General features: G+C 45.1%; 1 protein-coding gene across 3 annotated transcripts in view; it reads right to left on the bottom strand.

Moving 5' to 3' along the window:
• Window positions 1-257: 257 nt before the first annotated feature.
• The window catches only part of SLC36A4 (solute carrier family 36 member 4), a 94,982-nt gene continuing 79,792 nt past the window's right edge, over window positions 258-15,447 (bottom strand). For 2 of the 3 annotated variants that reach the window (XM_083736912.1, XM_083736913.1), the window contains exon 11: window positions 2,975-7,023. In XM_083736912.1, coding sequence (XP_083593038.1) covers window positions 6,701-7,023 — 323 coding nt within the window. In that variant the 3' untranslated portion in view covers window positions 2,975-6,700. Of the gene's footprint in view, window positions 370-2,974; window positions 7,024-15,447 lie in introns of those variants that run through there. The other variant, XM_083736914.1, reaches the window with a different exon arrangement.

The raw sequence follows: 15,447 nt of genomic DNA, 5'->3' as shown, positions 1-15,447 counted from the left end.
TCTGATTGGCCTGCAGGAGCCACCCAATCCAGCTCCAGATGGAAGTGAATCCACAGCCTGATTGGCTTACAGGAGAATTCCAGAATTAGCCAATCACATGCAGCCCATTGTGTAAATAATGTATATAAAGCGGATACTGTGGGGAAACATTCATTCCTCCTCACCACTATGAGCTGAATAAAGAGCATGAAATCCACTCTAGACTCTGAGTATATTTCACTCAGGCTCCACTCCTCACCAGTCGTCCTGCTTCTCTCTGTGTCCTGTTGCCTGGCTGGAGTGAGTCTCAAACTCACATGATGACTCCTTCTCGCCTGGATGGAGGGTGGAGAGGGGTGTGTGAGCGTGGGTGGAAACTTCTCTTCTGTGCTGCAGAGAACGACAGCAGAATGTTCCGGAAACAATCCATTTGCAACCCAGTTAACTCAGGAGCAAAGAGACAAAAATTGGGGGAGGCATACCAGCATTCAGTTCTTTTCTGCTCTTTTCACGCGGGAATTGTGAGGTAATAGAAAGTTTGGAAAGGTTTGGGGAGCAGCAATGTTGTTCGGCGACGTCTGATGTTGTGCCACACCGCACAACACTGGTGTGGACAAAATGTGGCACGGCATGGCAGCGCATTGGTCAAAAAGCCAGTGTTTTCTAATATGACAAGTTATTGCAGTGCAAAAGAAATGTTAGGAAATGGGACAGAAGCTAACAAAATACTCTGCACGTCTGAACTAAATCTCTTCTTCTACAGGAAGCGAGGAGAGGGTTGCCATGGACCGAGTGAGGGAAAGGGGCCACGTACCAGTCGCCCCGTTTATAGTTTGATAACCTAAAACAAGTTTGTTTCTCTCCCCACTCCAACACAAAATATGAAGAAAAAAAAATGGAACATAATAGTGTGGTTGGAGTAGGCTGGCATCAAAACATCTCTCTTGCAAAAAGGAACAAAGAACCTTTGGAAGGGAAAAGACAAGACCATGTCGCTGGGGAAACCAAGAGGCTCCAGAGGCTTTAGCAATAGCAGCAGCTTGTTCTATCTGCATGTTTCTGCTGTGCTCACACAGTGTTAATTCCCCACAGCAGCAAATAACCACCGGGGAGTATGAGCAGCCAGCCAGCACTATGTCCTGAGGATTCCTTTCCTCCTGTGTGCACAATTTCCAGAGCAAGGCAGCTTTTTAGCAGTTGTTATTTGCCATGTTGTTTCAGTGTCAGAAGCTGCTCGCCTCTACCTCAGAACAGTGAGGAGTGTTGTCTTAAGGTGAAAAAACAGGGATGCTATTTGTGTAGCTGTAGCACCTTTAGTCGGCCTGAGCCACCTCCCTCTGACAGTTTCCTTCACCCGGGTGACCTCCTTTAGCTCAAGACGACAAGCAGATACACACCACACATTGAAAGCACACCAAACAGGCATTTAAAGGACATGGCCTCAAAGAATTCTGGGAGTTGTTGTCCCCCTCCTCACAGAGCTGCAATTTCCAGCATCTTTCACTAACCACAGTTGGGGAAGGCTGGTCTGACATAAGCTGCACCTGTTGCATTTAATTCTTCTAGAGCCCCTCAGGTATTATCTTAAGAGCAAAGGAACGGCCATTGTGTGTGTGTGTGTGTGTGTGTGTGTATTTTAAAGGCATTTTATAATAGAGTTTTGACATAGCACTGGATGTGTTTGAGATTACAGAATGTTTGCTGCTTGCTTTCCAGCAATATTTACCATCTGGCAAGGCGATTATGGAGAGGATGGAAGAGAAATTGCGCAAGGGCTATAGACAGAACACACCACTATTTGAAGGCTCTGAACAGATTCAAGTTACCAGAAAGGACATTCCGACTAAACATCAGGAAGAACTTTCTGGTGGGAAAAGCTGTTCTGACAGTGGAGCAGACTCTCTCGGATGGTGAGAGGCTTTTAAGCATAAGCTGGTTGTCCATCTGTCGTGGATGCTTTAGTTGAGATTCCTGCATTGCAGGGGGTTGGACAAGATGACCCAACTCTACTACAGTGGTGCCCCGCAAGACGAATGCCTCGCAAGACGAAAGAGTTTTCCGTTTTGGAGGTGCTTCGCAAAACAAATTTCCTATGGGCTTGCTTCGCAAGACGAAAATGTCTTGCGAGTTCCTGCGGGTTTTTTTTCCTTTCCCCCTTTTTCTAAGCCGCTAAGCCGCTTATCCGCTAAGCCGATAAGCCGCTAAAAGCCACTAAACCGCTAATAGCGCTAATCCGCTAAGCCGTCAATGGGCTTGCTTCGCAAGACGAACAAACCGCTAGACGAAGAGACTCGCGGAACGGATTCTTTTCGTCTTGCGAGGCATCACTGTATTCTATGGTTCTAAGGCAAATGGCAACTTTTTTTGCCTCAAAATATCGATCGTCAAATGACGGGCCAGTCCTACGGCTGAAAAGCTACCCTAAAATATACTTGTTGCTTACTTTGAAGGTCTATCCTGTCTTCCAATCAAATGACTCCAAAGGCAGCTTACAACCAACAGGTAATCTCACTCACTCACAAATAGTCCTTAGTCCTCTGGATGACGGAGGAGCCCAGAACATGTTACCCTTTGGGTCTGGAGCTGAGTGTCCTTTCAGGCAGGGAAGAGGGAAGCCAACTCCCGGCAGCTGCTTCTCTTCTTCGGCCAATGGATGTTGCCAGGCTGATCTCTTCCCTTACCACAATATTCTTCCTGGGGGGACAGAGGTGAAACCTCACAGGAAGCTAACTTCACACAGTGAGTCAGACCACTGGCCGTTCTACATCGAAATGATGTCCACTCTTGATGGCCAACAGTTCTCCCAAGATTTCAGAAAAGGGATTTCCCAGTCCTGTAGTTGGGAGATGGTGGGGATTGAGCCTACGACCATCAACCCAGCCTCTGCCATCAGCCAGACTGTCTCTCCCAGTAGACCTTTGGTGGAGGCCAGAGCATGCATCCCTTCCCCATTGCACCCTGAAGGTCCATCATGAAAGCAAAGGAAAGCAGAGAATTGTGTTTCCATTTTTATTTGATACAGGCAAAGTAGGGCTACCGAACACATAAACTCACAGCCCTCTGGCCCAGCATCTATGAATAAGCTACATTAAAACTGATCAGAATACAGCCCACTTAAATATAAATTCCCATACAGCATATCAACATAATTCAATTGTATTCAATGCTTTGCGAACATAAAAAAACAACACACACCATTTATCTTACTTGCGGGTGATTATTTCTGTTCCCATCTTTAAATACATGTCAGAGTCAAGTTCTACAGTCATTCATTAGTGCCATCTGCCTTCATCTAAGCATCTCATCTCATTTGTAACATCTTTTTTTAAAAAAATTACTACGTCACTATCTTATTTTAAAAAGAAGATTTTTGCTACATTTAAAGATCTTTGGCAAGTATTCCCCGGAACTTTTATTTTGTACATGCCAGCTGCTCTGGTTTCAATGTCTTTAGACCAGCTGAAGCCCAACACACAACGCTAGAATACAAGAGTAGTGCCATCGACACAAGAGGCAATACACCTGTGCAAAATCTGCTGTGAATCAGCAAATCCAGAAGTAGCCAGGTCCTACACAGTAGGAAATACATTGAAAAATACAGTGTGAACGCTTTAAATATTCACACCTACAGAACGAACTCCCAGGCGCCACACGGTTTCCAGTTAAGCCGCATCTGTTGGCATTTTCAAATATGCTAGGTGGAAATTAAGGAGTCCTTCACACCCAGGTGGTGCCCAGGAAAGCAAGCCTGACCAGCTGGCCAAGTGAGGGGAACAACCAGAGGAGGAAGCATTTAAGCTTTGCTGGTAGGGCGGAGAGTCTGCCACACGCTTTTGCCAAGGTTGTCGGCATGGAATCCTTGCAAGAGACAGGAACTAAACGCTCCCGGTGCCCTGGATTTTGGAAGAGGGGGTCTATTTTACAGCGGCAGGTGCTGGGGATGCTCAGAGCTTGAGAATTCTGCCCCCAGCCTTGTTTACAAAAGGCACTTGTGGACTTACCAAACATGACTTTGGACGGCACGACTTTTCAGCCTCGCCATCCAGGTTGTGTGGGCCAAAGACTTCTGCCAGCCAAGCATTAAGGGCTCAGTTCTTTCAGTGCGTTTGGAGCAGGCTTTGCGCAGTCGTCTCCAAGTGGGATTTATGGGGCAGGGAACAGATAAGCCAAGTGGATCCGGCAGTTTTATAACCCCTGAAGGCACACAGAGGATTGCCAGAACCACGGAAGCAGGGGGGAGAGAGAAAAAATAAACTCTGCATTGCCTTCGCTAGAGTTCTCGATCTGTTTTAAAGTCTTTGCACGGAAGGGTAGCAAGCAGGGTGCGCTTCAGATGTTGCACCCCTCCCCAAATCTCCCCTGGCCGTTGGCCACTCAGGCCAGGCCTGATGGGAGTTATAGTCCGACAATATCAAGAATGCACCATGTGAACAGATGCAGAGTAGTCAAGCCGAGGGCTGAAGTGAAGGAAACGGCAGCCAACCTGAGGTTCTGAACATTAATCTGCTGTGTTCGGGGTGGAAAAGAGAAAAGGTCGGATTTCGGGATCAAAGCACGGGGAGCGTGGATCTCTCCCCATATGCCGCTTAGCTGCCAGCAGCAGCCCTAGATGCAGAGCATCTGGGGAGCAAAGTATCGCTTTTGCTCATGGCGGGCATTCTACCAGCTCCGTAGGCTTTTTTCCGGGACTGCAGGATTAAAGAAGAACACAGATCTAGTGGGGAAAGAGCCATCGCAGCAACATGCGTTTTCACCAACTCAGTACAAAGCGGCTGCTTTGCAAAGCAGGGTTTTTGAACCATCATGCGTGGTGACGTGTAGCCTCCAGGTATCTTTTGCAAGCAGCCCGTGGAGAGAGGCAGGGAAGAAGAGTCGAATACGTTGATGCTATATGTTTTGATCTTGCAGTGCAGGGTTTCCCAAGCTTGGGTCTCCAGCTGCTTTCAGACTACAGTTCCCATCATCCCTGACCACTGGTCCCTGCTAGCTAGGGATGATGGGAGTTGTAGTCAAAGAATAGCTAGAGATCCAAGTTTGGGAAACTCTGGTGTAGTGGTACGCATGGAATGAACAACATTAGTGCTGCTGTTAACTGTTGCATAGGCTTTTTCATTTAAAAAGTGCAGGACATGACTACAGTTTTAAATGCAATTCAACACACACACACACACCCAAGCAGGGATCCTGGACAGGAGTTAAAGCAGGATGACTCCAAAAGCCCCACTCTGTGGCATGTAGTGTTAGCACTCAATTCATACACACAGAATTCACACTCCCCCCCCCCCAGTTTTAGGAGGGGGAAGGATCACTTGAATCAGGCCTACATTCAGGTGGGGGAAGGTGGTACAGATCCTGGGGGCCAGGATAAGACCCCTAGCTGAGTTTAGGTGTGATCTGGCTTTTTATGAAGTAAGGGGTTCCATCTCAGCTGCTGATGGACAGAAGTTAAAGGGGCATGTAATACAGAACACACACACCCACAACGTCATTTGAACAGGGCAAAAATCTAGGCTGTGTCCTCCTGGGCAAGCTTCACTGAAATTAAAAGGGATCTGCACACCGTCATTTCCATGGGAGCTTACACAAAAGGAGCTTCCAAAAGCACGGAGAAGAACACCATACTGGCTGCACCCTTTAAAAATATTACAACAAAGGAGAGATCTTAGGAAGAACGAGTGCAGCCCCAAGTTAAGAGCCCTTTAACACCTGAAGTCCAAGTAGTTTGAACACGGTTCCAAACTCTACATACAATCAAAATTTGTTTCCTCAAAGGAGAAGTGGGTGGGAACCTCGTGAACTCCATGCAGCATGTTATGTTACTGTTATTTTTTTGCTTAAAGTAGAATACTGGAGAAATATCTCCTTCACAATGTACACCGCTCAAGTACAAAACAGAGGAATTGCTCCATAGTGTTAGGAATAAAATAGAAAAATATACAGAAGCTTGCAAGTTTGTAGAGTCAAAATCAAGTTACGACGGAGAGAGAGAAACAAAACCATTTAAAACAAGCTTGCATGGGTACTCATAATCGTGGTCCTGCTCCACAAAAAAGAACTAAGCAGACATTGCATGTGCAAAATCTCATCGCGGCAGAGGTTATTTTTGTTGTTTTGCATAAACAGGTTTTAATATCCTCATCGCTGCAATCAAAGACACAATTTTGACACATTTGGTCTCTCTTTACCCCATGCTATGGAACCTGTTCATTTAGTTACACTTCATTTCATGGGCAGTGATCTGCAAGGGGAAGGAAACTGCAGCGGAGGAGCTAGCTCAAAACCTGGTCCCTGGTGGAGAAGAATCTACTGGGTGGTGCCTGTGGCTAAGCCCCATAACCAACGTAGCACAATTCACATTTTAAAAGCACATCTGTATTCTCTCAACTGTTGTGGGGCTTGCGACGGCGGAGATCTTAGACAGGCCGAGTGTGGCCAAACAAGACATGAACAGGAAAGTCGTTGGTTTGTATCGGCCAAACATGGTGTCAGAATAGTGTTTTGCTCTCTGGTTCCATTTGCAAAGAAATATGTGGAAAGCCATAGTGCTCTTCACGAGGTCATATGGGAAAGGAAGGAATGCCTTAGGCCCGAACAACTTGAATGTTGGAACAGGAGTGGCTTTAGGTCCTCAGAAATGCACTTGACAGGCTCCCATCTCTAAACCTTCCCATTCAGAATTTTTGGTTCTCAAAGAAGTCCGGAACGAGGAGTTCCGGAAAGTTCATACTTTTCCAAGGTTAACCGGCGTTCCGGCCAAGTGCGAAACATTGAAAGAGCCCGGAGACGGCTCTGTAGTGTTGAGAGAAAAGAAAGAAGCCGGACAAACTATCTCTTTCATGGCCACGTACGTTCCAGTTACGAAGCCAATCACGCCCATGGAGGCGATGCAGACGTCTTTCAGAAGCATCCACAGGCTTTGCTTCTCCTTGTAAAATGTGAGGATTTCGACCAGCGGCGGCAGGATCAAGGCTAGTGTGCTGCTGCTGATGGCTCCGACGAGAGAGATGACGATGTCCAGGCGAGGGACTGAAACAGCCAGAATGCCTAAGAAGAGAGGAATGGGAGAAAGAGGCATGTTATTTTCAACTTTAAGGTATCTGGCACAAGGATGGAAGAATGAGGAAATCCCACGAAAGAGCAATGGCAAGAGAAATTGATGAACTACGCAGAAATGGCTAAATTGACATACAAGCTGAGAGATAAGGACAACTGTGACTTTAAAGAAGAATGGGAACTTTTCACATATTACATAAAAAGACAACAAAATGAATTGGACTCCTTGGCAGGTTTTGAATAAACATACACAAATCTATAAGGAGTTATACAATTTTACAGTGTGCAGAGAACAATATGAGTTGAGAAATCAGAGAGAGGAGCTGAGGGAAGTCTTGGGGGAGAGGGTTTGATGGGAAATGGGGGGAAATGATGAATATCAGATGTTTTGATATGTTATTATGCTGAAATTGTTAATTTTTAAAAATAAAATAAAATAAGGTATCTACATGAAGCAGAAGTGAACAAGTTGAAGCTCTCAGAGCTGAAGGATTCTGGGGGGTCTGAGAAAACAGAGCTAATTCACTGCCAATAGCCTTAGGATGGATGAACCTATCAATTTTGCTTTCTTTCTGTTTCTTATTTTCTCATTGTAGGGTTCCATTTACCATATTTCTACATCAGTTTGCAAAATAAAAATAAAAATAAAAATCCTCACGAGAATTCGCCAACATTTCCCCTAACACAATCACTTCTGCAACAGATTTTACCTGCTTGCATGCATCTTTTCTATTAAATCTTCTCTAGCAAAATGCACATTGTATCTTGGTTACATCAATACATGCATTTTTGTGCATATCCTTGGCTTGCGGAACTGCACCGCAAAATTTGGAGAACCACGAATTCTGAAGAACACCTAAAGTTTTGGTTCTCCTTGCATTGTTTCCAGCAGTATGAATTAGGTCGACTTGCATTAAAATGCCAACTAAATTTAATTACTTCGTCATCCCTACCACCGGACAGCCAGCAGACAGCTGCTTTCCACAGAAGGATACAGGTCAAATGGGACCATTCCACAGTACTGTGCAAGACTTGATGTTAGAAGGAAAAGTCTCCTGACTCAGATGTTGTGGGGAAACAGATCTGGGCATTATCGGCGTATTGTAAGTGCCTCCGCTATGGAGGTGAGAGATCACAGAAATGTTTATTTCTCTCTGCTTTGTGGAAGAGACAGACAGACAGACTAAATGGCCTTTGGGTGGTTCGATGGAGGGGTGGAATTCTGTTGCCTCAGTTCAAAAGAACTACTAGTCCAAGTGTCTTAAGCCTGAAGCCGTATTTAAGTCTACAAATTATGCCCCACAGGAATGTGGTAAACACGCCAATATATTATGTACTTAAATTTTAGATAAATCCCACTTTATCCCAGATGTTTGATGTGTGGAGTGTAGAGATGCAAAACCAAGACAGAATCCCACCAAAAATAGCAAATCCAGGGCACACCATGTATCCCAGCTGCACAACATTTAAAATCCTAGCTATATCATCCCCGCCTCTGAGTAACAAATTTGACAAGCAGTATTTGATAAACCGTTCCCAAATCTCTTACCCTTCTCTTCTGGGAAGGGGGGAAAGTTTATCAGCATCAGCATTTTTTGTACTCTCATAATTCAGATGTCTGTATAGCATGAAAATTGTACAAATTGCCCCAGCAGGTGAACATCAGTTATAAAGTAATCTCAGCCTCTTTTAATTGGGCGTGAAATCCAGGTTGTTCTATAAAATGAGAAAATTCATCACAAAGTGCACTTTGCTAGCACATTTTTAATTCCATTCTCCCTCCATGGAGTTTAGGGGAAATGTGCACAGATCTCTCCAGCAACTCATTTCTCATGACAACCCTATGGGGTATAGCAGCAACTGGAGCAAGGTCACCTAGCAAGCTTAAATGGGGGGTGGGGGTTGAAACTGAACCCAGACCTTCCCTCTTCCAGACCTTCAGATACACCAGTTCACACCTTTCGGTGCACTGTAACTTCCAAAGGAAACTGATTTTTGTGCAGCAATCAGTGCAGCTGGTTTGTAATCTGCAGCAACGGGTGCAAGCGCTGCATCTGTCGGAATCTCTGTTCGACCGAGCTGATAAAGCTCATCTTCCGGAATCGCCCTCTGATGTGATTGACGACCTGAGCTTCTGATAAGGCTCCAGGCACATCCCCCATTCAGCAGAGTTTCCAGCACAGGGAAGAGACGAGAAGGTATGAACTGCATGCTAGGTTTTATTACTAAGCTACGCAGACAGAAAGAAATACATCCTCTCTCTGTGAGAGCAGAGAGCAACTGAGACAAAGGAAAAGGAAACCAGTACGTCACATCCGTCTCCCATCTCCCGTGAGACTTCCAACAGCCTGGAATGTCTCTGGAATGTAAACAGAGTCTTGTGACTCCAAAACACTGCACAGTGGCAAACAGAAACTAATACCATCTGCAGCCGATATTACTATGCAGAAGCCTTGAGACTCAATATATATATTTGGGGAGGGAGAAGGGAAAGAATGGACACCAGTCAAACAGAGGGCATGCACTAGAATTTATGAATTTATTAGTGAAACCGTTATACACAGCGTCTTCCGAGCCCAACAGCCCCTCCAGGGCAACTTAACAATTATAACTGTTGCAATAAATTTAATTAAATCTGAGAGCACCAAACATTTTTTACAAACTACAGAGTTGTCCTTTTCGCCACAACAGATTAACAGCGCTAGAATCCCCTCTAAAAATTTCTCAAGAGAACGCACTGCAGTTTTCCTAAATACACCATCAGAATCAGAAGGCTGTTGCCAAATAATTTCCTGGGTTCATCTGAATAAATGTGGCCTCCCTGCTCAGGACCTGCTCAATCTCACAGGTGCCTTAGCTTTATCAGGAGCAAAGGCAGCAATGATGGGAAAAATCTGGCGGCCTTTGGAATTCTAAGCTCTTCTTAAGGAGATGTCTCAGGTTCTATACCTGGCAATTCTATGTTCTAGATCTGTGTTTCTCAACTCTGGGTCCCCAGCTGTTGTTGGACTACAACTCCCATCATCCCTAGCTAGCAGGACCAGTGGTCGGAGATGATGGGAGTTGTAGTCCAACAGTATATGGGGACCCAAGGTTGGGAAACGCTGCTCTAGATAACTTTCCCTCAGACACCTCTCTCTCCCTGACCTCAGACTCAAGTCACACTTGAAAACACAGGGGGTTTGGAAACACAGGGGCAGTAAGGCTTCTCTTCTGTGGGAAAAACAGGAGCAGCCATCAAGCAAGTGCTGAACCAGCATTATTACAAGCCACTTTTAAAAAGGAAGGACTTAATTAACTGCAGAAGTAATTACATAAACAAGTTTAATATAATTAATTAGAGTAGGGACCTGCTAATCCCAGTTGGACTGCAGAATGAGGCCAAAAATGACTCTCCTCTGCCATTACATTGCTAACTGGAAATGGCGTGTTCCTGTTTCACAATTCGGAGACGCCATGTTTGCGAGTGACAGGACCAGAAATCTGCAACAGGGAGCCCTCCCATTTGCCATAGATATTTTCTTCTATGGTCTCTGCCCAGCTGGAAAGAGGTGCACCATTAACTGCCCTCAGACCCTCTGGACTAAGAGCTTGACTTCCCGAACTGGCTGCCTTTTCAGAGTGCTGGCAGCAGCTGTGATAAACCTATTTCTCTCGTCTCTCTCATGCCCTGACCTCAATTGGGGCATGGGCCAAGCCCAGTGGATCTCCCACAGCCCCTCTCTACCTGAGTCTAATGGTGAGACAGGAAGATATGGGGGAGGGAGACAGAACAACTTTACCCACCCTAGATCTCTCCAGGCATTGGACTACAACTCCCAGAAGCCCCAGTCAGAACAGTCAACAGTCAAGGACGATGGGAGCTGGAGTCCAACAATGTTGGGAGGGTACCACACTGGGGAAGACTGAAATCAAGCCTTCCCGTCCCCATTAACTGCCCCTCCCCTCCTCAGCAGTAGAAGAAGAAGAAGAAGAAGAAGAAGAAGAAGAAGAAGAAGAAGAGTTTGGATTTGATATCCCGCCTTTCACTCCCTTTAAGGAGTCTCAAGGCAGCTAACAATCTCCTTTCCCTTCCTCCCCCACAACAAACCCTCTGTGAGGTGAGTGGGACTGAGAGACTTCAGAGAAGTGTGACTGGCCCAAGGTCACCCAGCAGCTGCATGTGGAGGAGCGGAGATGCGAACCTGGTTCACCAGATTACAAGTCCACCGCTCTTAACCACTACACCACACTGGCATTTCCCAGCCTTCTCTGCTTGGTCAGAGACAATATCGCTGCTCTCCTCAGTCAGGCCTGTAACTGCTGCATGAGGTGGTGCAGTTTCAGTCCATTGTTCCCCACTGCTGGGTGAAGGCGAGAGTGTGAAACTTGGGCAATGAGTGCCACCTTTGGATCTGGCCTGGCGCCACCTTGAGACCAGACTTCTCTGCTGCCAAGAGCTGGCAGACACACGATTCAGGACAGACGCACAGGAAAGATCAAGCAAAGAATAGAAGCAGTAAGACGATAGTGTTAGGAGGGCAGCCATGGCACACCCTTAATAAGATTTGCATTAAGGCTCTCTTGCTGGCAATGCCACTTTAAAGGGCCTCTGTGACAGTCTGTTTCTGCACAACAGATATCATGCAAGACTAAAATTCTGTTAAGATGTCATCTGTATGAATAGGTGTTCTGCGGCTAGGACACAGAGCATCTGTGAAGAGAGCTGAAGGACGGGACAAAATTATGTTGACTCTTCTCACCCACCCCTGCCTCCTGCCAACCTCAGATGCTGCTCCAATGCAGAGTGCAATTTATTTTCTTTTTTTAAATAATGTTTATTCAAAATTTTCAAAATACAAAAACATTTCAAACAGAAATAGAAAAAAGAAAAAAAGTAAAAAAAAAGAAGAGAGAAAAAAGCATACAAGATTCAAAATAGCTTCATTTCATTATCTTATGTCTTAAACCTCCTCATGCCTCCCTTTTTTGTATTCCAATTTAATCAATGTTTCAGCAAATTCTTCCCATATTTATCCAAAATAGACTAGTTTATCTTAACAATCTATTTCAAATTTATCAATATTATCTTTAACTTTATCTTTACTTTCCGAACCAAATACCTTTAAATTTAGAGTTTAAATTATATTTATACTTATTACCCATAAATCTTTCTACTAAAGCCAATTATTTCCTTTCCGCCACAATCTCTTATTTCACAGATGTTACTCAAAATTAACCATATATATATATATATATATATATATATATATATAAAGAAAAGTTCTCTTCTGGTTTTGTCCATCGTCCCTTTCTTCCTGGTTTCGGGTTGCGTCCGTCCTTTCTTCCCTTTAATCTTAATTTTCAGTTGGGTGTTCTAATGTCTGAGGCTCTCAAGCCACTTCCATGCCACCTCTGCAGATTTTCTTGCTCCTGGTTGTGATACGTGACTTTCTTGTCCCTTGTTAAAGTCTTTCATACTTTCTTCCCCTTCTCTTTGGGGAGTGGATCTCTGGGAAGTTCCATACAGTCATAGTCTCCATTTCCATTTGTCAGGTTGTTCCATTCCCCCCAGTTCCACTCCCCATTGTTAAATTTATAATCCAAACAGTAGTTGCTCCAAAAGTACTTCTTCTCTTGTTTCACAGTCCCACTAGGGCTAAAAATCCCCTTAACTCCAGAAGTTTGCAGACACCCTTTGGGTTCAACAATGTTAGGTCTCTCATTTTGTAACTTTTGAGGTATTAATAGCAGTCTCTTCCATCTCCCCCTGCCCTTGGGTTTGCCTTAGGTCAATTTCCTGAGTCAGTTGTTGTAAGGTTTCACTCTCTTCTTCTCCTGTCAATCCATACTTTCTAGCTACAGCAGTCATGGCATCCAGTTTCTCATCTACCAAGTTCATATCCTCCTGCAGCTGCTGTAGCATAGCATACACTTTACCAAGGGCAGCAAGAAAAACTTCCTTCCTGCTCATTTTTAGTCAAGGTCAAATATCTGGTCTCACGCTGATTTCCACAGCTGTTATGTCTCTTTGTGAACTGCAACAAAAAAGCTAACAAACTCCCTCTAGAGGGCAGAACTTCTGTTAACCTCCATCTTTAAAATGTTTCAAACAAAGGGAAGTTTACTTTCAATTTTCTAATACTTTGTTTCCTTGCGAAAAGCACAAGCAGAAAGCGACATTGAAGTCTATTTGTTTCTCTTTTGTTTCTATCCGTCCAGATCCATTTCCTTCAAAGAATCTGTCCCGACGTCCCGTCCCCAGGTTAGGGGAAATGGAAATTTATTCCTTTATTTTCTATCTGCAGGATTAGATAATCAAAGTTCTTTTACCCCCTTTCCTCCTGCTGTCAAGGGGGTTTTATTGGTCATATGTGCCGGAAATTTCAATCTTTAAATCAAATTCAAGGCTAATTAGTTTGTACGATCTTTGCTTCAATCTGTTTACAAATAAACGGGAGGCAGACTTCCTTTTTATACCTTCCCGCTTCGTGCCTAATTCAAATTTTTTTTTTCCTTAATCCAATCCTCCGTTTTTACTCACGGGTGCTTGTTTAGAGTCCAAATTTCATCAGGAAAAAGCCGGCGCTCTCCGTCGATGGCTGTGCGGCTTCCCTCCGTGAAAATAGCAATCGGTTCGTTTACACCACGCTGCTCACCCCACTTCACTCTGGAGCCCCAAAAAAGAGTTTCCCGGCGAGTAGGGGAGGCGCTCTCGGTGCTCCGCAGAACCCCACGTCCCCAGGCTTCTCCGCCTGGGGTTTCTAGCAGGTCCCCACCTTCGCCGCGGTGGGAAGACCCAATTTTCACGGAGCCCGTTCCTCCAGTCGGAGGAACTCCGCCATTCGACGATGGCGCCAACCAGGAAGAGTGCAGAGTGCAATTGCAGAGTGCAATTTCTTTGCCTCGCTAATATTGACAAAATGAAGGCCAGAATGCAACGAATCCAGCAAACACGAAAGACACGTCCGAGAGCTCGCCGTCTCCTTTCTTCCATCATATCCCAAGACCAAACCAGCATACGCATTTTAAGTAAGTTCCCATTCTTTAGAGACTCCTGCTTTGACCCATGGCAAATGTTAAGACCTCGTCTCTTAACCATGGTTAAGAGATTGGGGGTTGGGCATGGGACAGAGTAGACCATGACTCCCATCCTCAGCCCCTTCCATTTTATCTGCACATTCCTTCCTCACTTTCCGCGATGGTTTCAACCAGGGTTCAGCATTACACCTGCCATGATCACTACAGATGGTGACAGCAGTCACAAAATTAAAAGACGCCTGCTTCTTGGGAGAAAAGTGATGACAAACCTAGACAGCATCTTAAGAAGCAGAGACATCACCTTGCCAACAAAGGTCCGTATAGTTAAAGCCATGGTTTTCCCAGTAGTGATGTATGGAAGTGAGAGCTGGACCATAAAGGTGGCTGATCGCCGAAGAATTGATGCTTTTCAAATATGGTGTTGGAGGAGACTCTTGAGAGTCCCATGGACTGCAAGAAGATCAGACCTCTCCATTCTGAAGGAAATCAGCCCTGAGTGCTCACTGGAAGGACAGATCCTGAAGCTGAGGCTCCAGTACTTTGGCCATCTCATGGACCAGAGCACGCCAGGCACTCCTGTCTTCCACTGCCTCCCGCAGTTTCGTCAAACTCATGTTAGTAGCTTCAAGAACACTGTCCGTCCATCTCGTCCTCTGTCGTCCCCTTCTCCTTGTGCCCTCCATCTTTCCCAACATCAGGGTCTTTTCCAGGGAGTCTTCTCTTCTCATGAGGTGGCCAAAGTATTGGAGCCTTATCAGTTTTCCACACCCAAACCTGAGCTACCAATTAGGCTCTCCAACACAACACACTGGATATAAATGAAATAAATGCCACACTTTGGAGGAGAAATGCCGCTAGGTACTGCTTGGTTTACAAACACTTCAGAATCCCCGCTTGAAAGAAAGCAAGGCTTTCAAAATGAACCAGGGGCTTGTTAGCCTGAAGGATGCAGTAAGAATGTGGCTAGGTTTGCTAATTGCTCCCATCTTCTGAACACCCCTGTTCTGTGCTTTTGTGCCTTCACTTGCAGAGATCCCTTTAGTGAAGAGGAGTCCCCCACGCACAAACTTCTTGAAATGCCCAGATGTTATTCAAGCAGCCGAAGGCAGAGGCAATCTGTGGCCTGAAGTTCCACTTGCTCATAAAGCATGATTGCAATGAACGAAGCAAGAAGAAACTCTGCAATTTGGGTTTTAACAAGTTCACGATCTGGTGGTTTGATAAAGAAACGCAGCTGCAATATGGAGCAGTAGCACCTTAAACAAAGATTTTCTGCAAACGCATTGAACCAATATAGAATTTAGGATAGTGTAGGGATTTTGTTTTGGGTTTTCATTTTGTTTTTTTGTTTTTTAACTGACAATACACACGGAGAGGGATGCGGGTGGCACTGTG

The sequence above is a fragment of the Podarcis gaigeae genome (assembly GCF_964106915.1).
Source record: "Podarcis gaigeae genome assembly, chromosome: 4".
In the NCBI taxonomy this organism is placed as follows: domain Eukaryota; kingdom Metazoa; phylum Chordata; class Lepidosauria; order Squamata; family Lacertidae; genus Podarcis; species Podarcis gaigeae.
The sequence above is the reverse complement of the archived record's forward strand: the minus strand, read 5'-3'. Positions and strand labels throughout refer to the sequence as shown.